Below are 24,974 nucleotides of genomic sequence, written 5' to 3'. Positions count from 1 at the left end.
CTTCCTCGCCCCCACCCGCCCGTGCGACACCACCACAAGACGACGCGCTCGTCGCGCAACCCCAACGACGCACCAACCGTCCCGTCCCGTCCCAGATCCTCCATTCCCCGGCCCGGCGCCTCGCCACCGACCGCCATGCCCGCCACGGACACCGACGAGCGCCCCCTCGTCGAGCTCGCCGCCTCCGCCACTACCCCAACCGCCACCCCCACTGCCTCCGCCTCCGCTCCCGCCCCCTTCTTCCCGCCCCCCGCGGCCCCGGGGTTCTCCCGCGCGGTCCGCTGCAACGCGCCGTCCTCGTTCCCGGCCGACGGGGGCGGATTCGGGGGCGCGGGGCAGCAGCAGCATGCGGCGGCGTACCCGGGGAACGCGATCTCGACCACCAAGTACACCGCGGCGAGCTTCGTGCCCAAGTCGCTCTTCGAGCAGTTCCGCCGCGCCGCCAACTGCTTCTTCCTCGTCGTCGCCTGCGTCTCCTTCAGCCCGCTCGCGCCCTACCGCGCCGTCTCCGTCCTGCTCCCGCTCCTCGTCGTCGTCAGCGCAGCCATGGCCAAGGAGGCCGTCGAGGACTGGAGGCGGAAGCAGCAGGTCAGCCGCGCCTCTGCTCAGCTCTGCTCTTCTCTGCTTTGCTCTGCTCTACGGGTTGAGGAAGCCGTCGGTGCTGCTGGTTGCTGAATACTGACCCCCGGCCCACCGGGTGTGGGTGGATTGGTTGGTTGCTTTAACGGGATCGGGGTAGGCAAATGGGGGTCGATTGGATTTGATACATTATATGCTCGGGGACTCTGGGTGCTTGCTTGTGGTCTGAAAGGACGCTGCCGTCTCCTGAACAGAACAATCTTGTGCACTTGCAATGCTGTTTAATACCTTTTGTGAATCTCTGAGTCATCTTCTTCTGTGAGTCTCACACATGTACATTGTCGAGATCCCTAGGTAGTTGGAGAGTTCAATTGCCATTTAAGTACTGCAAACGCTCTATCATTGCCATCATGGCATGTTTATGCGCACAGGACTGTGGAGGGCCATAGTCTGTTCCTGTGGTCCAAGGGCTGGGTATTAATAGCTGCTGCGGCACAATGGGAATGGTTGGTTTGTGGCTACAATGTACTAGAGAGAGTCAACTGCATGTTTAGTTGTGCTCACTCGTTGCCTACTGTGGCATTACATTTGTGCCATATCATATTTGTTTACATGTCCGTGATAAATCTTTCTCTTATCAAGCTGCTGGCCATAAGGGCTTCGGTAAACATGATGTTTTTCCTTTTCTCTTCGATCATCATCATCATCATCAACAACAACAACATAGACTTTCAGTCCCAAGCAAGTTGGGGTAGGCTAGAGTTGAAACCCAACAAGAACCACAAATCAGGGTTCAGGCACATGAATAGCTATTTTCCAAGCACTCCTATCCAGGGCTAAATCTTTGGGTATATTCCATCCCTTCAAATCCCCCTTTTTTTTTTCTTCTATCCACGGTTCAGGCACATGAATAGCTTTAGTGAAATTCTGAGTTGTTTTCTTTTTTTGAATCACACATGTGTACAGTGTCTCGATGCCTAGGTAGTTATGCACTTGCAGTTTGATAGTTTTCGTGAAACTCTGAGTCGTTTTCTTTTTGGAGCACACACATGTACAGTGTCTGGATCCCTATGTAGTTAGAGAGTTCAATTGCAATTTCAGTCTTGTAAATGTTCTATCATTGTCATCATGGCATGTTTATGTGCATGGAACTGTGGAGGCCTAGACTTAGTTTGTGCCTGTGATCCAAGGGCTTTGTATTAATAGCTGCTGTGGCGAAATGGGGATGGTTGGTTATGGTCACAATGTAGGAGAGAGAGATAACTATATGTTTAGTTGTGCTTACTCACTGCCTACCGTAGCAGTACACTTGGGCCATCACATATTTATTTGCATGTTCGTATTACTTCTCTCTTATCAAGCTGCCTGTGATAAGGGCTTCATGAAACACTATGTTTTCTTAAATATTTACTGAACTAAGCTTGTTTGTCCTTTTACATAGGACATAGAAGTGAACAATAGGAAGGTTGAGGTGTATGATGGGACCCAGTCATTTCATGAGACAGAATGGAAGAAGCTTCGAGTTGGTGATATAGTTAAAGTTAAAAAGGATGAGTTCTTCCCTGCAGATCTTCTTTTTCTCTCATCTAGCTACGACGATGGAATATGCTATGTTGAGACAATGAATCTTGATGGAGAGACAAACTTGAAGCGAAAACAGGCGCTAGATGTGACTATGGGCTTGAATGATGAGCAGTTTTTCCATAGCTTCAAAGCTTTCATTCGATGCGAGGATCCAAATGAGAAACTGTATTCTTTCTTAGGGACGTTGTACTACAATGAACAACAATATCCTCTGTCTCCACAACAGATCCTTCTAAGGGACTCAAAACTTCGCAATACAAGCTATATATATGGCACTGTAATATTCACAGGGCATGATACAAAGGTGATGCAAAATGCAATGGAGCCACCATCAAAGAGAAGCTCAGTTGAACGAAGAATGGATAAAATAATATATCTGCTTTTTGCTATTCTCTTTGCTATTGCAACGTTCGGGTCAATTGTGTTTGGGATGAAAACAAAGCATGAGATAAGTCCAGGAAACTATGCATGGTACCTCAGACCAGATCAAGCAAATATATTCTTTGATCCAAACAGAGCATCATTTGCAGCCTTTTGCCATTTTCTCACAAGCCTTATGCTGTATGTGACCTTGGTGCCTATTTCATTGTATATATCGATAGAAATTGTCAAGGTGTTACAGAGCACATTCATAAATCAAGACCAGAATATGTATTGTGCAGAGTCTGATAAACCTGCAAGAGCTCGCACTTCCAATTTGAATGAAGAACTTGGTCAAGTTCATACTATTTTGTCTGACAAAACAGGAACATTAACATGCAACTCGATGGAGTTCTTGAAATGTTCTATTGCTGGGGTTGCTTATGGGAATAGTCCTACAGAAATGGAGACGTCTTATGGAGAAATAGCTGAAACTACTGCCAATTATGGGCACAAGAACACTACTGAATTCAAGAGATTAGTCAAGGGATTCAACTTCACTGATGGCCGTTTGATGAATGGAAGATGGGCCAAAGAATGTTCTAGGGATTCTATAGAGATGTTTTTCCGAGTATTAGCTGTTTGTCATACTGCAATTCCTGTGGCAGATAGAAATTCTGCTGGTATGCCTTATGAAGCAGAGTCACCTGATGAAGGAGCTCTTGTTACAGCTGCTAGAGAGTTTGGTTTTGAATTTTATCACAGGACACAGACAACCATATCAGTGCATGAATATGATCCTGTCTTTGGTGGAAAGGTGGATAGGTGCTTATCTTTTCCATTGTTCTTAGTAATTATTCTTCAAAACAGTCAACACTGCCTCTTTCATGATGCCTAATTTTTATTTCAGAACCTATAAACTACTCAACATCTTAGAGTTCAGCAGTGCTCGTAAGCGTATGTCTGTTATTGTGAGGACAGAAGTGGGTCGGTTATTCCTGTTCTGCAAAGGAGCTGACAGGTTTGATAATCTTTTTTACATGTGATGGAAATATTATATGTTTGACTCTGTATTTACTGTTTGTAACTTATAAGCTTATTTCATGTCCATATCACGATAGTATTAACCTTAAAGTTGTCAGCATATTAAACTCTACCATTTGAAGTTGTGAATTTCACATGCTAATATTTTCTTTCTCCAAGTTCTGTTGAAATGTGTACCTTTGTCTTTTCATCTTTGTGCTTCAGTGTAATATTCGAAAGGCTCTCCAAAGATAATGGAAAAGCTTGTCTGAGCAAAACGAAGTGTCACATCAATGAGTATTCTGAGGCAGGTCTCCGGACCCTAGTACTTGCATACCGTGAACTTACTGAGGAGCAATATGTTCTATGGAATCAGAAGTACTCAGCTGCCAAGAATTCTGTACATACCGATCATGATGAAGCTGTGGAGAAGGCATCAGAAGATATCGAGAAGGATTTGGTTCTCTTAGGTGCTACTGCAGTGGAGGACAGATTGCAAAGTGGGGTGTGTTGACTGCTACTTGGTGCCTTTTATTTTCTGAAGAGTATATTTATCTGAATAGACAAACATTTTCTATTTTTGATTCGTTAGTGATGCCTAGTGAGCAATAGATTCTCTTGCCCCCTGCAAAAAAAAACATTTATTATAATTTCTTGGTTACTGTCACATAGTTTGTTTTTTAGATAGTTTATCACATTGTTTCACTTGTTCTCTTGTTTTAATATTTGATAAGGAAAAGTTGCCCCTTTTGGAGTGTTCATAATGTAAATATAAATGTTCAAATCTTATACAGTACATGATCAATGATGGTATACCGACACTAATTTCCTTGCAGGTTCCTGAGTGTATTCACAAACTTGCACAAGCTGGAATTAAGATCTGGATTTTAACTGGAGACAAGCTGGAGACAGCTGTCAACATAGGGTTAGTTCCTTATGCTGTTACAATTACATATTTCCAAACTGATATCTCACTACCTTAGAGTTTAATGTATATTTGGTTCTTGGTATCTAGTTACTCATGTAACTTATTGAGGAAAGAGATGGAGGAAATTTTTATCACGCTGGATAACTCAAGTACAAGTGCTTCAGAGGGATGTAGTGGAGAAGGAAACAGAATGGTATGAAATCAAGAAAAGGAGATACTTTTTCCTTGCATCTATATATATATAAATGATAGAAGAATTTTGAACCATTTCTTGAAATGCTAGCAAAGTCCTAAAATGCTTTTTCGTGAAATGCACATATATGATGCCAATAAGTATATATATTATAGACCATCTGAGTAGTGAAGGGGGTAAACAGATGGGCTGTATAAGTCCAGTTTATGTCATGTATACTCTACTGTTGTAACATTTTGTATCTTATCATACAGGCCCCATATGAAGAAATTGATAGAAAATTACTAGATGCTAGAACAAAGGTTTTCATGAGAGGAACCTCAACTTTATTTGCTCTTATTATTGACGGCAATGCTCTGACACATGCTCTCACGAGCAGCCTCAAGAACTCATTTCTGGATCTAGCAGTCAACTGTGCATCTGTGTTATGTTGTCGGATTTCTCCAAAACAGAAAGCACTGGTTAGTAACAACCACAAGATATTGCATTTGCTTGATTACTTCTTAACAAGTTCATGCATGTGTTTAAATATGTAGAGAACAGAGTATTGGTTTGTAAATTCTATAGCTACTTGGTACTGTTTCAGGTCACCAGGTTGGTTAAAATTAGGACAGGTAAAACTACTCTAGCTATTGGAGATGGAGCAAATGATGTCGGTATGCTACAAGAGGCTGACATTGGGGTTGGAATAAGTGGCGCTGAAGGAATGCAGGTCTATAGTTTTGTGCACTTATCCTACTGTTACGAATCTTGCCTATTCTTTGATTTTTGAAATGGACTAAAAAGAACTACAATAATAATTTATCAAATTACTTGCTTGAAAGGCAAGTTAGAGGGAGGTTCCCTGCTGCCTTAAGAAGCTTGTTCTGTAGTGTATTCAAGTACTGATCATTTGATAGGACTTTGCAACTGATGACCAGTTGGTTAAATATCTTGATGACCAATTGACCTCGTACCTTTTAGATATCTGTGTTGTGGGAGGAGTACTTTATGGCATGCATGAATTGAGCAGCATTGTCTACCACATAGCACTGGTTTTTGTATCTGCTTTATGTTATCTAAAATCTGATGGTGCTTTGTATTATAGGCTGTGATGGCAAGTGACTTTGCAATAGCTCAGTTTCGTTTCTTAGAGCGGTTACTTCTTGTGCATGGTCATTGGTGTTATCGTCGGATTGCAGCTATGGTAAAGCACTGCCTCTTCTGCTTTTTTTAACTCTTCAGTGAACTAGCCAGTAGTCCCTCCAGTCTCATTCTCTTCACCTTTTGGGCATCAACATAGTCTCCATGATACAGCTTTTGTCACTATGTTGCCCTAATAGTATGTTTAATTCTATTAATGTAGAAGAACTCTTGATAATTGATATACTAATATAATTTAATGTTGAAAATCAAATACGTGCATGTGTAGCAGTTGCATTTTAGAAGGTTGATTGTACATGTTCTAAGATGACATTAGATTTGGACTGGAGGTGTAATTTAACATGTTATAACATATTCACCTTAAATATTCAAAGAAATTCTTGATTTCCCTGCAATATGATCATGACTCTTTTCATTTTTCCTTTTACCTACCAAAAGAATGTTATGTTTGGATCTGACTAAGCTTCTGTGCCATGTCGATACACCAGATATCAACCTTTCCTTGGTGTGCAATATATATAACTTTTTAATGCTTATTTTTGTATTATTCAGCATTAAGTAGAAAAAATTAGTGTTATTATGATGCTCTTAGTTTAGCACTTGTTTTGTTTAACAGTCCACGTTTTGTTTGTGATATGAACAGATATGCTATTTTTTCTTCAAGAACATCACATTCGGCATTACACTTTTCTGGTTCGAGGCCCATGCTATGTTCTCAGCCCAACCTGCGTACAATGACTGGTTCATTTCTTTCTATAATGTTGCCTTCACATCTCTCCCTGTCATTGCCCTTGGTGTTTTTGACAAGGATGTCTCTTCCCGTGTTTGTCTTGAGGTTTGTAATCGCATATCAGATTCATATGTAATGTTACAGTATATATGTGAGCTTACTTTGGTCTTGGAGCCAAATGTTTGTAGCATTGCCTTGGTTCATTTCTTGTCTTCCTTACAATTTTTTAATTTCCTTGCATATTGCAGGTCCCTTCATTACATCAAGATGGCGTGAATAATGTATTCTTTAGTTGGTCCCGAATACTCAGCTGGATGTTAAATGGGCTGTGCTGTTCAATAATCATATACTTTGGTTCCCTCAATGCCATCCTGATTCAGGCTGTCCGGCAGGATGGTCGTGTTGCTGGGTTTGACATCCTAGGAGTGACCATGTACACTTGCGTAGTGTGGACTGTGAACTGCCAGCTGGCTCTCTACATCAGCTATTTCACCTGGATACAACATTTTGTTATCTGGGGCAGTATACTAATCTGGTACGCGTTTCTAGTCATCTATGGACTATTTCCCCCGGCAATATCAACCACTGCATATCATGTTTTCTTGGAAGCTTGTGCGTCGAGCCCTTTGTACTGGTTATCAACCCTAATGATTGTGGTCACAGCCTTGATCCCATTCTTCGTCTACAAAATATCGAGGACACTGTATTACCCACAGTACCACGATAAAGTTCAGAGAACTAACTCAAAGAATTGGTGATGCCAGTCGTATAAGAAGCTACTGAATGAATATATGTACAGTCAGTATTCTATTTAACGTGCAGTGTGCTTAACTTTCTAGATCATGATGTCAGCGGCAGTGTATATAAGCAGAGGTGTTGTTTATTAGGTTCTGTACATACTTGGGCTTATGCCCACAAATTTGTAGATTCAGGTCAGCAGTGCATCTGCCAAACATCAGAATGGAAGTGGTGGCTCTTTGCTCGGTTGGATGGAACTTGAATCAACAAATTGATCTTAGGATCATGTTAAAGGTCTACAACACTACACCCTCTAGGAGCCTGGGGTTGCCCAGGAATTGATGTAGAAATGCTAAAACGACAATTTGGGACGGAGGAAGTAGTATGGTTCCTGTGCTAACAAGTTCATATGATATCCTACAATGTCTTTCTGATTTGTATCTACTTAGGCATGCCCAGTTCAAAGTCATTTTCTTTGGATAATGCCTAACGTCATCCCGTGTTTTAGTTTTGTAAATTTAGAAATTTGGGCCTGTTTGGATAATTTATAAATTTGGGTCCAAGAATTGCACTGAATTGGAATGTGATTCTTGGGCCGGCCTGTGTTGGTTGCACCTGGATTTGGAAAGTGCAAGTTCCAGCGCATTCCTGGGAAACCCATCACTGCCGACAGGATTCCTAGCTGAAAAGGTGGAAACCATCTCGTATTCTGTTTTCTTGTAGTACTTTGGAGCTTACTGATAAATCATAGGAAACAAGACATAAAATGGACCAATTAGAGAGAGGCTAGAAAGCACCCGATGCACCAAGGCCTGTATATAGTAGTATGTAAAAGAAAAGACCTAGCAAATGCACCTTTTTGGAGGCCTAACGAGACTCAAAGATGATAGGAGGAGGTTCACAACTGCAGGAAAGGCCTAAAATGCAAGATCAAATGCTTGGAAGTTGTAGATGGTTCCAACCGTGATCGATTTTGACTAAAAAAATCACCTCGTTTGGACTCTGCATGAAGAGAAGAAATGGCCTTTGCAAGAGATTTTGCCAACTGAGAGAAGTGGTCCTCATCATGAATAGGAGCGGAGCCAGTATGATTCCTAGGTATTCCCAGGAATACCCAAGAACTTTACCCAAACATCAAGAGCATATAAGTTGTACCATGCATATTGTTACTGTGTGTGCTTATTTCTTTGATTCTAGTTTCCGTCAAGCAAACCAGGAGCTCAATCCCCTTCCCATTTTCAAGTGGCTGAGCCGCATGGCCTTCCTGTGGCGGAACCGCCCAACTTAAGCTGGTTTAAGTGCGCCTAATCGCCGTTAGAACGGCAATTATCCGAAACGCACCTAAAACAGCGTAAGTCCGGTAGTCTGTCGAGTGTCTTTAGGACTCCTCGAAGGATCCACGGCGTGTCTCATAACCATACATCAGGATAAAATCCGCGATGGGATGATATCAACAAATATTACATTTTTACATACATAATTAAGAGGTACGAGTTATTACAAGACATAAGTTGAGGCAAACTTAGTGATGCAGTGTTAGACAAGCTCTAAGATTAAACATAAATAGTTTAGGAGAAGATGCGTTGATAAACTGTTTTCTAGAGTACTGTGAGACTCAGGTCAATACTCTAAGTCTTCGGGGTCTCCTCCTCGGTAGCTTCCGGTGGAGCTTCTGAAAGATAACCACAAGGGGGAAAACCCTGAGTACGGGGTACTCAGCAAGTCTTACCCGACTAACCAATATAATAGTTTTTCTTTGGAATGCATGCCAGCCTTTGGGTGTGCTTTGTTGACACAATTTTGCCGAAAAGCTTACTACGAGTGAAGCCTTAGTTTTATCTTTTATTTTAGTTAAGTTATTTCCTAACCATTCTAGATGATAACAGAAATAAAACAATCATAGCTGTTAAATCATACAGTACTTGGCAACAGGAGATTTTATATCACATGAGTTTATACTACGATGCTCAACAGTGATCAAGTGCATTCATAACCGAGAATTGCGGCGATCCGGATCTAATACATCCTGCAGGAGAGTACCCCGATCACCAGTATTATACGACTGTCCAGGTCGTACTAACAACCTCTCGATTAGTAAAGTCAATGATTAGGAATACAACTACCCGGACCCAGGGATGCACCCCCACATGGGACCCCACGTCTGGCCTGATCTCCATGTGAGTTTCAGGCTACACCCCTGCCAATCTCCAGCACGTCAAGCGCGGGTACGAAGCATTCCTGATCATAGAATTTACTAACCTACTGGGCTTTACTGGTCCCATACCCAGTAAGTGATCAGATGTTTATCACTTGATCAGCAGTTAAGACATGAATCGGGCCTTAACCAAATTAATCTAGCAGACAGAACTACATCTCTAGCTTCTGTCCGTTTCCATATTCCAGACTATCCTTCATAAGCAACATGTATGACTTAAGAGTTTTCCTTAAGGTTGGTAAACCAATCATGTAAGCAAGTAAGCAATTCTAGACTTGGGTAGTTTCTAGGATTTGAACAAGTGGCAAAGATGTCCTTAAATCAAGGCATGATCATACACAAGAATAGGTTTCAATCAATTCCTAGACTTAGTGCATACAATAAGCAAATAACCTATGACTAGTCACATAAAATAACGACTCCAAAATAGATAGGTATAAATGCACCGGGGCTTGCCTTGATCGTTAAAAAGATTAGTAGAAGCCGACGGATTTGCTTCACAGGGAACAAATTCAAACACTTCGTCGGACTCCAAGGGTCCTTCTGAAATTTCCCAGTAATCTTCTTCCGGTGCTTCTGGATCTACGGCATAATATATGCAGGGGTTAGAATGCAAACTTTTTAAATAACAGACTATACAATTTTCCTTCATGATAAAGTTGCAAGCCAACAAGGACTATACGACTTATCATGATAAAGTTGTAAGTCAACACACAAAATCTAAAAAGATTAACCTATGTTTTTATTTTTCTTAATTAACCCTTATAACTTTTTCTTTTAATTTTAGAAAAGTGGTAAATATTTTCTAACTTGCAAATCTAATTTCTTATGGGTTAAGAATTATTTGTGATTGATAAAGCATTATTCATATTTTATACATTTTATAAATATTAAGTATTTATTTAATTACCTCAAAAGGAAGGCATTAAATAAATACCCGAATTTTTATTCTTTTCCTAGGGTGTAAAAATTTTAATGCATAAAGGAAAATAAAACAAGCCTAACAAAATTGGTTTCACTAATTTTGGACACTCCTACAAATTTCTGTGATTAAAATGGTGTAAAACGAATTTAAACGAATTATTTTGCTAAGGAAATCTAACTTTTCCCGAAATTCCCCCGGAAAAACTTTTCTTACTTACCCACTCTCTACCCTCTCTCACGAACCGCTGGTCCCCATGGCGCGGACCCCACCTTCCTATTTATATCTACCCGCCGGCTTTTCTCTTCCTCCCGACGGGCCCCGCGGGCCGATTTCACTTTGCAACCCAGTAGCGGCCCACTGGCCCATCTTTCTTTTTCTTCTTTTCCCGCGGCCTGCCTGCTACTGCTCTGGGCCTCCGGCCTCTTCTGCTTTTCCTGGCCAACTCGCGCGTGACTCCCTGGGCCTCCGCGACGCTGGCCCGCGAACTGCTCCGGCCTCCTTTTCTTTTTCGGCCGAACTGCGCGCGCGTTACTGGGCCTCACGACCGCGGCCCAGCAACCGGCCGCACCGCTTCGGCCTTCTCCTCCTTCCCCTCTTCTCTCTGACACGCGGGCCCGGGCGCCCAGCGCTTCTTCTACCTCCCGCCAAAATGCGTCCGCGACAGGGGGCGGCGCGGCTCGCCGGCCGGCGCCCTCCCGACGACGGGATTAGGCCGCGACACCAACCCTAGACCTACACGACCTCGTGCGCGGCAACAGCTCCCCAGGAGATGGCCGGAGCCATCCCCTCCACGGCGACTCCCTCGGCCGGCCGTGGTTACGCGCGATAACAGCTTAACCGACTCAACCGACTGCTTCTACCCCATCCTCAGACCCTAAGGACTTGACTACGACTGCTCACCGTGAGCGGACGGCGCGACGGCGGCGGACAGAAGCGGCGGCGAGCACGGCTATCCTGGCAAGGATGTGGGACAACGACTTGCTCGGGGTGTAGCTGGGGTGTCTGTGGAGGAGTGGGCGAGAGGAATCGACGGGAGCTACCGGGAGGTGGTAGAATTTTGCGCGGCGGTGATACTGATCAGAGGAGAGTGGGCGGCGGTAAAAAGAAGAGCAGTGAAACGGTGGCGCGGGAACAGTAAACATTCAAGGGTTTCACCGCGCGCATGGCTGCCACCGTGGTCTACCTCTAGGCTTGCGTGGTGAGGAGGTGGCCTAGCTAGTCATGCTGGCGGACGACCGACGATGGCGGCGGCGACACGTCTGGGTGCTCTGTCACCGCTCCTCCTGCCCGTGATCTTCAGAAGCAACTGGTGGTCGATCCTCAATCCAATGGCCTCCCGTGCTTTAACAAAGTTGGAAGATAATCTCGAGCCCGGCATCTTTTATTTTGGTATCGGTTCAAGATAAACATCCAATTCGATGGAATTTGGATTTGTTTTCTCAAGTTCTTCTGAATTTCGACTGAAACCATTATTCAGTTTCGTCAGTCGTCGACAGTGTCATGGAGCTCACTTAATGACTCGATTTCGTGGTCTAATTCTTCTGCCCTCAGTCCAACTTCTCCTCAAACATGTCCTATATTGTCCCAATGTTCCATTTTGCTCATGAACAAGTACCCTCTTTTAGCTACATTGCTCTGAATTTAATCCCAAAGTTGATGTCATGCTGTCATTCAGACTTAGCAAAAATTCAGAGTTTCAGTCACTTGTGATTTTGTGCTGACTTTGAGCTCGAGTTTGACTTCCTTCCCTTTATTGTTCCTGACCAACAACACATGATTATTGTAGTCCAAAGTTCACACTTCAATATGGTATAGTTGTCATGGTGCACTTAGTTGCAAAATTCTCCAGAAAGGAATTTTGAAAACAGACTCTGTAGCTGTTCTTCTGAATTGCTGTTTTCGGACGGTGAACAGTAAACGTCATTCTTCTTTTCCTTTTTTTTTGATTCTTTGAGATAATTAGCACTGATTTAGTTCCCACTTTTTGATCCCTTAATTCTAAATGTTCCTACACTTGTATCCCCTATGTTTGTCACATTTTTCTGAATTTCAAATTTGAAATTCAAATTTCGGTCAAAATTTGGCCGAATTTGGAATTTTTGCCAATTTCCTTTCTTTTTCTTTTGGATTTCTTTCTAAATTTTCATGGTCACTGTAATACTTCAAATGGCACTTATTACACTTCCCATCCCCTAATCGACTAAGATAGTGTTTGGTTCGTGCTAATGTAACATAAATGCAAAGGAAACCAAATTACAATGTATTTGCCGACGGAATGGGTGATTACCCTCTTTGTTTGGTTGCACTCTGGTAACGTAATCAAATTACGGTGTGGGTGTTGTATCTGATTACGGTGGGGGAGGAGGAGTAACAAGCTTGTATAAATATTATTTAGGATTCGATTACAGTGTCAATTGATTACAAACTACCGCAACTAAACACGTGTAATAGGATTCGTTACCTTCAATAATCAGATTATGTTACATTTGAGCTAACCAAACACCACCTAAGTTGACACAGAGATGTTTGTCAGTTTAGGTGCCAATTCATACATTCCAATAATCCAATTGATTCTTTCATCATGCAATCTAGTGGAGTGTGTTTTAAATGTACAATTGTAGGCTATCTGATTGATGTAGAATTGTGAAAAATGAGGTAGAAATCAAGTGATTTGAAACCTTTGTAGAAATTAGCTATGAAGGTATATATATCCTAGTTTCTTCATCCATGCCACCGTCAATTATTTTTTTATTACATTAGTTGAGAGTGGTTTTTTCTTACAAGTTGAAGGAATGCTTTCGAGCCTTGAAGGAATGCAAATGTAAAATATTTTTTCTTTAATATTTTGTAGTTCTTTAGTCGAGACATATTAGTTTGAACAATTGACACTTTAATTTAAAGTAGATTTTTTCATATCCTGAATGAAGAAAAGGGTAATTTTGCTGGGGGACATCGCTCAATGTTGATATTTGCTGATGAACACTGTACCAATTGATCTTTGCTGATGGACATCATTCAGCTGTGGATATTTGCTATTAGACACTATGAACATTATAATAGTATAATTTCCTATAATAGAGGAGGGAAAGAAATTAAAAGTGATCGAAGTACCCCTGCCATGAAATACCCATCCCAACCAATCCGCGGCGTGCCGCTCCGCTCCCACCCCGTCCGCCATGCCGTAATGACATCCCAGGTGCGCGAGCACCGCCCGAGGCAGACCGACATCAGCCCCTGGAGGACGAGGACGAGGTGTACGACGCGGTCAAGGAAGATGAAGACAAGCACGGTGCTGCAAGGGGCGCCCGCCGCCGCAGGTTTGTCGGCGGGCTCGAGCTCTCTGGCGCCAGTGGTGAAACTGCCGCCCAGCCCTGGTGCTCGCGCTGCACAACGCCGACCGATTTCCAACGTCACAAGTGCGCAGCTCACAAATCACGATTTCCAACTTCTCAGTTCCCATCGATCTAAGCACATCCACACGCAAGCCAATCTTTTTTTTTAAACGAACCAGGCAAGCTGCCGATTATATTAAAAAGAAGTATAAGCCCAGACTGGACAAACAAAAAAAATAATGAACACCGGCCGGTTGGATTGGGACATCAACCCGCATCATACCACACCAATACACTACTCAAAACTCAACTCAAAACACAATATCGGCAGGTTGGATTGGGGCATCAACCGAGCCTCTCTCAACTCTGCCCGGTCGGATTGGGACATCGACACGAGCCTCAACGAAAGACTTTGCCCGGTCAAATTGGACATCGACCTGGGTCTCAACTCGAACTCGCCACAGACAACATGGTTAGTCAAGAGGGGCAACGGCACCACCATGACACTCCACACAGCACCTGCTCGTGCACCAACAGAAACACCATCACCAGGGCACAAAAGGATAACCCGTCGTCACTGCCAGCGCCGTTGTTACCGACGATGTCCCACGGCGAGCCAGCCACTACTATGCAGGGCTAGCCGCCGTGGTCCACTGCAGGCCGTGTAGCTGTCAAGCCATCAAATCCGCTTGCGCCTCCAAACGAAGTTGTCCTACACCGGACTACATCAGGGCTAGCCGTCGTAGAACGCTGTAAGACATCTAACTGATACAAGAGCAGCTGCCTCTGGACATCAACTGCCAACCACGTTCCCCAAGATCTGGTTATACACTGTGGCACCAAGCAGCCTATTCGACTCATTGAGGAAAGCAGGGTGCTGCACAGGGCATTTGGTAGCCATCAGAGGATCACCTCCACGCAGGTATCTTTGGCGAAGCAAATCTGCCGGCCACCCCGTACCATGCCGCCCTCATGCCAAATTCGTGGTCACAACTAGTGCATGACTCCTCCCTACCGTCGCCCTCATGCCAAGCAGAAGTCTTGCCCTCTAGACACCGCTCCAAACATCTACTTCTAGCCGCCTTCCACCACCATGGACATCCGCACCTCAAGTTGTCGACGAGGCCTCCACCCATTCCACCATGAGGCCCAAATCTACCATGGCCGGAGCTTAGCATCAACACGGCCGCCACCATGCGTGACTGCTAGCCGCCAAACAAATAGGGAAGCTATTAGCGTGCTGCCCACCGCCGTCGGAACTCTAAAGACAAGGCCTTCAAGAAGGACACAACGCTAGATGCCCTGTCGCCGCCCGCCCAAAGAACTTAGGCAAGGTTTTCACTTGGAGTTTCCGAGAACGAAGCAAGGAGAGCGACATGACAACGTCCCCAATAGGAAATTGCGGCGCCCAAGGCATCACTGTTGTCAGCTCGGCACTCCGAGCATGGCTTTCGCTCGACACCTCCCACCAGTAGCTGCCACAAACTTCCCCACCCATCATGGCTGCACCAACACAAATGCCTCCCTGCAACCGCCCCCATCACCAACCAGCCACCTGAGCGCGCAACCAAAACTGCTACCGCATCCTCCCTCGCACGCAGGCATCATCACGCAGTCACCACCCCAACCCCCACACCATTGTGGTGCGGTCTCCTCCTCATCCCGTGCGCCGCCGCCGCCGCACAACCTCCCTCCTCAGTCCAGTTGCTAGGCTGCTGTCAGGCCTCCAGCACCTCCTCCTTCCCCGAGTTCAGCAGGCTTGCTGCCCAGGCCATACCAGACCAGGGGCAGAGCACGACTAGGGGCGCCACCTCCGCTACTGTACACGGGCCACCGTCGCCGGGGCGGCGCCCCACCATGCCCACGCGGCCTCTTGCCGAGGCATCGCAGCACTACAGCCAGGGGGGTGGCGATGCGCCACCGTGTCCCACTCGACCACTGCCGGCGCCGCTCTCCACATGCCCCCGCCGCCGCCACAAATCCGGCCACGGGGGCAGCGGATCCGCCTGCCGGAGGGCCAGGGTGGCTGCCAGCCCACTGCCACGCCGTCTCGCTGGTCGTCGCAGCGCTCCTTGTGCCCAAGCCCAGGCTTCCTAGGAGGCTGCGCGGACTTCCGGTAGGCCCCTCTGACGGCGGTGAGGGGAGTGAAGGGGATGGGGTGGAGGCGGCTAGGGTTCCGGCCGCCTCCCGAGTCGCCCGAGCAAGGGGGAAGGGCGACGCGGGGCCGAGTCGCTGAACGGTTTTTACACGGAAGCCACTCCACTCCTCTTTCTTTTCCCCAAATCAAACAACATAGCAAGCAAGCACCTTGTCCTCCTCTCTGTTCTCCCTCAATGCCATGTCCACCTCCAAATTAGAGCTCACTATCCTTTCCAATTTTTCTTTCAATTCCCCTTCTTTTTTCACCTTCTCCCCGAATTAGAAAAAAGCAACTACTAGCAGCTTGCTCCGCTGCAGTAATCAAGCAGCCAGCAGCTGCATCACAAGCTCCATCATGGGAGTGCTTCGGTGAGGTAGGAGGCAGTGGGCCATAGCGACGCAGTGGGCTAATGGAGGGTGGCCATGGGCCATGGCTGAGATGAAGAGCGGGCGGCCCGGGGATGCACGCCGACAGTACCATCAACAAACGAGGTGAGGGAAGACCGAGGGAAGGGGATTAGAAATATTAATTAATAACAAGAGTGGATCCATATGTCACTAATATGGAAGGATACTTTTGTCCATTCACTCGTTCTCTCTCCTCAATTATAGAAATTATTATTATAATAGTCCCGGTGTCTAATAGCAAATATCTATAATTGAATGATATCCATCAGCAAATACCAATTTGAATAGTGTCCATACAAAGATCAACATTGAACGGTGTCCACTAGCAAAATTACCCTGAAGAAAATGGGGAATACCCAACTCTCAAATCCTAAGTCCACTACTGATAGTGTCTTTGGAGTAGGCTACATCAAGTTCAAGTTGTATAATTGTCAAGCGAGGCTCACGAGGAATGTGATTTAGTTGGGTTATTGCATGGGCTGACCCAGCAAGACCAATGCGCAAGATAGACGATTAGCGGAAAGCATAGTCGGGTTGCAAAAGAGCACCCGCAGCGTCCGGCGTACGTTATCGATGCCCAAACATATCACATCAACAAGGACCTGGTTTTTCTCTACTGCCGTAGTGCTTGCATCTAAACATGTAGGGCCCGCTAGCAATTTAAAAGAAACAGAAACATTTTCTTTCCTTCTCACTGCTAACACGCTAGCAACTCAGCAGCAGCCCACCAGCCAATGAAAATGATACTGTAGTGATTGAGCATCGAGGAACCTAGAGTCATGGTGCTAGATTTTTTTTTTCAAGCATCGTGCCCAACAGCGTGCAAAGTGATGCCCGGTCAGCAAAGAGAAAAACGAAGTATGGGCAGGGGAGCACGCTGCGGGTGCTATTCATCGTGCTAGCAGATGCGCCAACCTTCAGTTTTGTCCACGACCTCTTGTCACAAGCATTTCAATCAGCTCCTCCATCCTTATCATCAGCTATCATGTACCCAACACATCGGGCTGTCGTCCACATGGCACGTGACGTGGACAAAGAGAAAAAAATCAAAAAACAGGACGCAACAATTCAAGAATCCAAATTAATCTAGTCATCTACGATCACATCATGCTTTCATGTTTGGTCTCGTGTGGTTACTTTTGCTTATTTTTAGCACGTGTCACATCGAATGTTTAAATACTAATTAGGAGTATTAAACGTATACTATTTACAAAATCCATTACATAAGTGAAGGCTAAACGGCGAGACGAATCTATTAAACCTAATTAAGCCTAATTAATCCATCATTAGCAAATATTTACTGTAGCAACACATTATCAAATTATGGACTAATTAGGCTTAATAGATTCGTCACGCCGTTTAGCCTCCACTTATGTAATGAGTTGTAAATAGCCTACGTTTAATACTTCTAATTAGTATCTAAACATTCGATGTGACGGGTGCTTAAAAATAAGCAGGAGAAACCAAACATCTTTGTATGTTCCTTCTGTTCACACCACACCAAAAGCACTGCTCATCCGATCCAAATTTGTACAATTGTATACTGCATCCGTAATAAAGAGCAAACGAAGGTTTATAGAAAAGAAAAAGAAAAGTATTTTTACCCTTCACTGTATCACGTGTGTATACCACCCGTAAGGCATGCCGGCATGGGCGTGACCGCGTGGAGCGCCACGTCACGTGAAGAGCGCGCGTGGAGCGGGCCCGCGAGGCGGAGAGAAGCCCGAACGGGGAAAAGAAATTACTTTAAAAAAATCAAAACAAACTACACGACGGCGTGGGTCCCACAACCCCAGCCCGCGCAAAGACCTCCGCCTCAGTTCCGGTTCCGTTCCACACACTTCCCATCCCCCCACTCCACTCCGCCTCTGATCCCGTGCCCGCCATTTCCCCGTGCACCGCCCCCACCGCCGCCGCCGCCCGCCGCGGACCCGATCCCCATCACGCGCTGCGCCCATGGCGCCCCACCTGCACCTCCTCCTCCTCCCGCCCGCCCTCGCCATTGCGACCCCAGGCCGCCGCGTCGGCGCCGAACCGGCGGCGGGCCCGCGGGCGCGCAGGGCCCGGGCCGCCGCCTCGTTCTCCTGCTCCCCGGGGCGGGGGCGGAGGTGGACGAGGCTCGGCGTCGCTGCGGCCGCGGAAGGGGCGGAGCCGGGCGCGGGCGGGCCCGCGGGGGCGATGCGGCTCAACGAGTACATGGTCACCGTCGACCGGCCCCTCGGCGTCCGCTTCGCGCTCGGCGTCGACGGCCGCGTCTTCGTCCACTCGCTCAGGAAAGGGGTAAGCGATGCTCCGTCATTCCTGGTGTTGGCGGGGTGAACAGCCTTCGGCCGGCGAGCGACTGACTGACATCCGGCTCTGCATGTGGTGATGTGTGTGACAGGGGAACGCCGAGAAGTCGAGGATCATCATGGTCGGCGACACGCTCAAGAAGGCTGGCGGCGGCGAGCAGGGCCTCGTCACCATCAAAGACCTAGGTGACACGGAGTATGGCACCAGTAATGTCGTTATGTTTCATTCGTCCAAACACAAGTGTTCCTCTGAAATTTCCTCTGTATCGCTTTCCCTCAGCATGTTATATAGGATTGTTTGTGATCTGAGGTGCTTTTGCTACTTCAGTTAGTTTGTTGCCTCTGCTATTTTAACCTGGAACTATTATGCTCCTAGGGCTTTGTTAATGTCTTAGTGATATTCCTATGTTCCGAACAAGCCTTAGCATGCACTTGGAACCACTAATTTAAGATTCTATTTTCAATGGCTTAGTTGAAATGTTTAATTAGTTACAACAAAAATTTCATGGCACACAGTAGTACTGCAATGAAAGAGACAAGTTTCAGCTCTGTGTTTTTCCAATTACTTAATTGTACAAACCTGTAGTAGTTTAGCAGTCGGTGATTTTAAATTAAAGCCTTAATTGATTCCTTGAGAAATTGTTCACCATTGGAGCACCTTCCTCAAAGTCAAGACATCAGCAATTCAGGACTCAATACCTTTGTTAAATTGCAAAAAATTCGTGAGATGAGCTTAGCTCAGTTCACATCCTTAGTATAGATAATTTCGTGGATAAGACTTACTTCCCTAACAATGAAGAATGTTGGACGGAACTACTGCATGATTACACTTTGTTCACATGTTCTCTTTAAATTGTATACAGGATTGCGCTGAGGGACAAGTCAGGACAATGCAGCCTTGTCCTTGAGAGACCGTTTGCTCCTTTTCCGATCCATCAGTTACATCAAAATGAAGATTACCACATCCTATTTAACAGAGGGCGGGTTGCTGTTGCTTCTTGGAACAAAGCTCTTTTGTCCACAAAGTTAAATGAGTCTTCTACGGGGGATGGGAAATCTGGTTTCGCTATATTCTCCCCAAGGTTGCTAAGTTCTCAAGGATGGTCTTCTCTGTCTGGTGAGAAAGGTGGACTCAATCAGAGCAGCACTAACCTTGCAAATCGCATAAGTGAGATTGTTGGTTTATATTCTGATGAGGATGATGTCAATGCTGAATGGGCGCATGGCAGCTTTCCTTTGGAGGAGTACATTAAAGCACTAGACCGTGCTAAAGGTGAACTGTACTACAATCATTCACTTGGTATGCAATACAGCAAGGTAGGGTGACTGTGTGAAAGCTAGTTATCTTTCTTTACATGATATGTAACTCTATATAGGGCGTGTCAATGTGCTTTCAGCAGCTCAGGGATCATGTATCGATAACCATGCCATTCATTTTATTTTATATGGTTTCTTTGACAGATTACAGAACAAATATTTGTTGGGTCATGCATACAAACAGAGAGAGATGTGAAGATGTTATCAGAAACTGTGGTAGGTTCCTGACATATGCAATAAATCAAATTTCTCAGATTTTGTCATTGCAATTATACAGTCTTTTTCTTTATAGTTCAGTTAAGTTTCTGATACTTCAAAAGGCTTCAGGGTATTACTGCTGTTCTGAATTTCCAAAGTGAAAGTGAGCGCATTAATTGGGGAATTAATTCTGAGGCAATCAACAATTCTTGTCGCGAGAATAACATCTTAATGGTTAACTATCCTATACGGTATGCTGTCATTTTCTCTGTTTAGAAGATAAACTTTAAGTTTATTCTTGATCTTTACAATTGTTATATTGAACCAGCTGTAGCTTTGTATTGTTCCTCTGAATAACTGCAGCAGCTTTCTTTTTGATTACTGGATCTGGAAATCATTAATGTTGCCTTTACTATCTAGTTAAAGCAAATATGGTTTGATTATCAAATAGGCTAGAGTTTCTCATAAGCTATAATTGATGTTTAATTTATACAATACTCTAGATGATATTTTGACCACTGTAGTACTTGATGTTCACTGTTATTTCTGTGTACTATTTCTTCTTTGGACTAATGTTGTAAATACTATATGTGCCATTTGTCTGTTTAATGAGCTACCTATGATAACTGATAACAAACTTGCAAGCTCATCAAAATTCACCTTAATTATTATTTGAAAGTAAGGGAGGATCTCAATGAGCTTTTGTTGAAATTCTGTCTTGGTCTGTAGATGGCTAGATGTTTTTTTTTTGAGATCATACATGGCTAGATATTATAGCAAACCCTAAACCCTTTACTGCAATCCGATAGTCACTAAACTATAAATGCTGGTCTTTTTCAGAGAGGTTGATTCCATGGACCTTAGGAAGAAGCTTCCTTTCTGTGTTGGTCTTCTATTACGCCTTATAAGGAAGAACTACCGTATATATGTGACTTGTACCACCGGATATGATAGATCACCAGCATGTGTAATATCATACTTACACTGGGTTCAAGATACACCTCTCCATATTGCTCACAAGTTCATCACTGGTTTGCACTCTTGTCGACCTGACAGGTAATTATTGTTGAGAAAAGTTATATTTGTTGACTAGTTTGATTCTATAATTTCAGTTTTTTTGTTATGATTATTCGTTTGTAACTAAACGATTTGTATAAGCATGCAGAGCTGCAATTGTGTGGGCAACCTGGGATCTTATTGCTTTAGTTGAAAATGGAAGACACGATGGTAGTCCTACACATTCAGTATGTTTTGTTTGGAATAGTGGTCGGGAGGTAAGTTCCTTTTATGTGGAAGTGTTACTGAGTGAGTGTTTGGCATCAAAATTCATCTTCAATCCACTGTGAGACTTCATGATATGCTTTGACAATCAATAACTCAGAGGGAGCTGACTTGGATGTGAAAATTTTACTCCAGGGTGAGGATGTGGAATTGGTTGGGGATTTCACAAGTAACTGGAAAGACAAAATAAGGTGCAGCCACAAAGGTGGTTCAAGATATGAGGCTGAAGTTCGACTTCGACATGGAAAGTAAGTTGTCACTTACTTGTTCTTTCTTGGATTTTTGAACTGCAAGGTTCTTTTGTTCCTTGGGTTCTGTGGCTGTGAATATCATGGAATGACATCTGTGTACGCTGCTTGTTATGAAATTAACTGAAACTAACCCCATATGCGTAGGTACTACTACAAGTTCATAGTTGGGGGGCAGTGGAGGCATTCGACTTCATTGCCAACAGAAACAGATGAACATGGTAATGTCAACAACGTGATCAGAGTTGGTGACATTGCACGGATTCGTCCTGCTCCTAGCCAGCTACATATAAGGGTATGTAAATCCTCTGGCTCCGTTGGCTCTGATTGAGCTGATAGCTATGCAACCTGCCTGTTCATTTGCAATTTAGGCACAGTTTCACTCATCATTGAACCATACTTGATCTTTTTTTTTTTGGAATTCATTAGTGTAGAAACTAAGTGGAATCAGTAGTCTCTGATATATCCAGCAATCAGACACTAAGATGTTGGTATCTCATCGCAGGACCCAACTGTTGTCAAGGTAATAGAAAGGGCACTAACCGAGGATGAGCGATTTTCATTGGCATTTGCAGCACGCCGCATGGCGTTTGCAATCTGCCCAATCAGATTGTCCCCAAAGCAGTAAACTTGACAGCCATTTCCCAGTTGAGCTGGACAACCAACCATCGATGTTCAGCAATTTCATAGCTAAAGAAAACTCATAACAACAGAGGGACCTTACTGTATCTGTTCAGACAGAAACTAGAACGTTGATAAGTGGCTCAGCAATGAGCACAATGTACACCTCGTCTCTTTGTAATTCTATGGACTGTTCTGAAATAAACTTCCTTTTAGACTATTTGACACTGAGAATCTCGGCCATCACCCAAATGGCCAGTGAACAAACTCTGCAATCTACTGCTCCAGCTCTTATGGAACTGGAGAGATGACTACTTTGCCAGTTGCTCTTCCAGTCTCAAGGTAGGAGAAGGCCTCTACAACCTTGGAGAAGGGGAATGGCCCCTGCAGGTCGACGACCGGCTTTACCTTCCCAGACTCAAGGTATGGGTTTAGCTTCTCCAAGGTGGAGCCATTGGAGGTGACCACGAACCGGAACCCTGGTGGGGTGACTGCGCCGGTGAGCACCACCACGCTGCCGCCTTCCTTCACAACCTTTACAGCCTTCTCACCCTGACCTGAAATCCAGAAAGATGCAGGGCAGATTGCTCAGCCGAGGGCTGCATTTCACTTGATCAGGTCGTGTCAGGTTTTTACCGAGGGTGATCTTATACTTACCAACTGCGTCGAAGACGACGTCGTACTTGTCTGGCAGGTCTTCGAAGTTCTCCTTGGTGTAGTCAATGGCGACGTCGGTGCCCAGGCTCTTGAGCAGCTCGATCTTCTTGGTGCTGGCCGTCGCGGCCACCTTCGACGCGCCGTAGACTTGCTTTGCCAGCTTCAATTCATTCCCATCAAGAACAGCGTTGATTGTGTCAGAAAGTTCAGTTCAGTACCAAACAACAGCTGAAGCTGAAATCCAAACAGCCAGTGTGCATGCAGTTTCAGTTCAGATCAGTGTGTGTGAGACCTGGATGGCAAGGGAGCCGACACCACCGGCTCCGCCGAGAACGAGGACGGACTTGCCGGCACATAGTCCGGCTTTCTCGAGGCCTTCGTTGGCGGTGAGGATGGCGACCGGCAGGCCGGCGGCCTGCGCGAAGTCGATGCTCTTGGGCTTGCGCGCCAGCAGCTTCTCCTCGACTGCGGTGTACTCCGCCAGCGAGCCGGACTGCTTGGGCCCCTCCAGGGGCTTCTCGCTTATCATGCCGTACACCTCGTCGCCTTCCTGGAAGCCCTTCACCTGGCCACCCACCTTGACGACGACGCCGGCCACGTCATAGCCCGGCACGGTCTGCGCATACGTGCACCAGCAAGGTCAGCGGACGAGGAGGATTGGAGCGAGCGGAAACGACGGCCAATTCAATTCAATCCATGGAGGGGAGGAGCCGATAGATTGGACCGGAAGCGGCGAGTCGGTGGCCTGGAACTTGCCGGCCCGGCGCTTGGCGTCGACGGGGTTGAGCGCCGCGGCGACGACCTTGACGAGCACCTGGTCCTCGCCCACCGCCGGCACAGCCGCGGCCTCGTCGATCTTGAGCACGCTGGCGTCCCCGTACGCGTCGTACGCCCAGGCCTTCATGGTCCCGGGCACCTCCGTCGCGGCCGCGGCCGTGGCCGGGGACGAGGACGCAGACGCCGCCACACACCGGCCCGCCTCCGCCGCCGCTCTCCTCGCGACAACGGCGGCGGCGGCCCTGGGCCCCGACGACGGGAGTGCGAGCCTCGCGGGAGCCTGAGGCGGCTGCGGCAGGAAGGACGATCTCGAGTACGAGGTAGCGGGGATCGACGAGGAGAGGAATGCCTGCATTTTCTTTTGGCTTCTTCTCGGACCTCGACGTCAAAGAAGATGAACGTTGCTGGTGTTCTTGTGTGCCGCTCTGCTCATGTTGCCCGGGTGTTGTACTGTTGTTATCCGTTTGTGGCAGTCGGGAGTGGCGGGTAGCGCTCGGGGGAGATGACGCCGACGCGTGTGGCTGGACGTGCTGACGAGCGAGTGAATCTGGCTGAGATTCGCGCGCGCTGCATTTTGCATGGTTTCGTATACAAAGTTCGGGGGATTGTCGTCTTCTCCGATGGGATCCAGGGGCGAGGCCTTGTGTTTGTTGTGGTGAATGGTGATGGCCGCGTGGGAGAAGGCCGCTCACTTCACTCCAGATGGCGGCTCGGCGTCAGCCGGCGGGGTGGACGGACAGGGACAGATGTGAGTGACAATGAGACGGATGGGCCGGCAGAGAAATGAACGTCCACCTGCCTTTTTGGCAGGCAAATGAGTGAATATGCTTGGACAAGTCTCGAAGGATCGGAAAGTAGAGACGGGTGAATGAAAGGTTTTTAAAATTCACTCGGAGAGTAAGGTCTTTGTCATCTAAAACACATCTAACTTTCAGATGGTATAAGTTAACTTGTGATAAGTTTATCCTCGAAACAATCAGAAGAAGCACTGAAGCAAAACTTGCACAAGAAAAAAGTTAAATCGCTACTTAACCATTACTTCTAAGCACTTGCTGAAGTAATCATGTCATGATCCATGCGGGAGATGTAAACACAAATGAGGAAGGAAGTACTATCCTCAAGGCTCAAGCATGTAATGATTGCTCACTGTAGCAACAAAGGGACGTCCAAGATAAACTGCTCACCTGGTGTGTGTCGTTGTGGCTGTACTGCTAGCGCTAGGTGGACCTAGCCTTCGTAGCTTCCTCACTGGGCTGTCGCACCCCGCATGGGCAGGCCGCCGACTGC

At 45.9% G+C, this 24,974-nt stretch overlaps 3 protein-coding genes across 3 annotated transcripts; 2 read left to right on the top strand and 1 right to left on the bottom strand.

Annotated features, from left to right (window-relative positions):
• Positions 1 to 25: 25 nt before the first annotated feature.
• Positions 26 to 7,892, top strand: LOC101786891 (probable phospholipid-transporting ATPase 8). The gene is made up of 11 exons (XM_004973257.4): positions 26 to 588; positions 2,021 to 3,348; positions 3,434 to 3,544; positions 3,772 to 4,051; positions 4,383 to 4,471; positions 4,562 to 4,667; positions 4,922 to 5,128; positions 5,254 to 5,379; positions 5,755 to 5,853; positions 6,454 to 6,645; positions 6,789 to 7,892. Exons 1-11 carry the CDS (start codon positions 136 to 138, stop codon positions 7,296 to 7,298), a joined length of 3,501 nt encoding a protein of 1,166 aa, XP_004973314.1. The 5' UTR covers positions 26 to 135; the 3' UTR covers positions 7,299 to 7,892.
• A 10,246-nt stretch (positions 7,893 to 18,138) lies between these two features.
• On the top strand, positions 18,139 to 22,473 carry LOC101786096 (phosphoglucan phosphatase LSF1, chloroplastic). The gene is made up of 10 exons (XM_004973255.4): positions 18,139 to 18,577; positions 18,681 to 18,784; positions 19,452 to 19,905; positions 20,050 to 20,121; positions 20,233 to 20,354; positions 20,944 to 21,159; positions 21,269 to 21,377; positions 21,520 to 21,632; positions 21,780 to 21,927; positions 22,138 to 22,473. The coding sequence occupies exons 1-10, from the start codon at positions 18,254 to 18,256 to the stop codon at positions 22,258 to 22,260; spliced, it is 1,785 nt and encodes a 594-aa protein (XP_004973312.1). The 5' UTR covers positions 18,139 to 18,253; the 3' UTR covers positions 22,261 to 22,473.
• On the bottom strand, positions 22,307 to 24,170 carry LOC101786500 (2-methylene-furan-3-one reductase). Its single transcript, XM_004973256.4, has 4 exons — positions 23,635 to 24,170; positions 23,203 to 23,526; positions 22,911 to 23,070; positions 22,307 to 22,810 (listed from the first exon to the last, which is right to left on the bottom strand). Exons 1-4 carry the CDS (start codon positions 24,040 to 24,042, stop codon positions 22,545 to 22,547), a joined length of 1,158 nt encoding a protein of 385 aa, XP_004973313.1. The 5' UTR covers positions 24,043 to 24,170; the 3' UTR covers positions 22,307 to 22,544.
• Positions 24,171 to 24,974: the final 804 nt, after the last annotated feature.

The sequence above is a fragment of the Setaria italica genome, chromosome VI, assembly GCF_000263155.2.
Source record: "Setaria italica strain Yugu1 chromosome VI, Setaria_italica_v2.0, whole genome shotgun sequence".
In the NCBI taxonomy this organism is placed as follows: Eukaryota; Viridiplantae; Streptophyta; class Magnoliopsida; order Poales; family Poaceae; genus Setaria; species Setaria italica.
The sequence above is the reverse complement of the archived record's forward strand: the minus strand, read 5'-3'. Positions and strand labels throughout refer to the sequence as shown.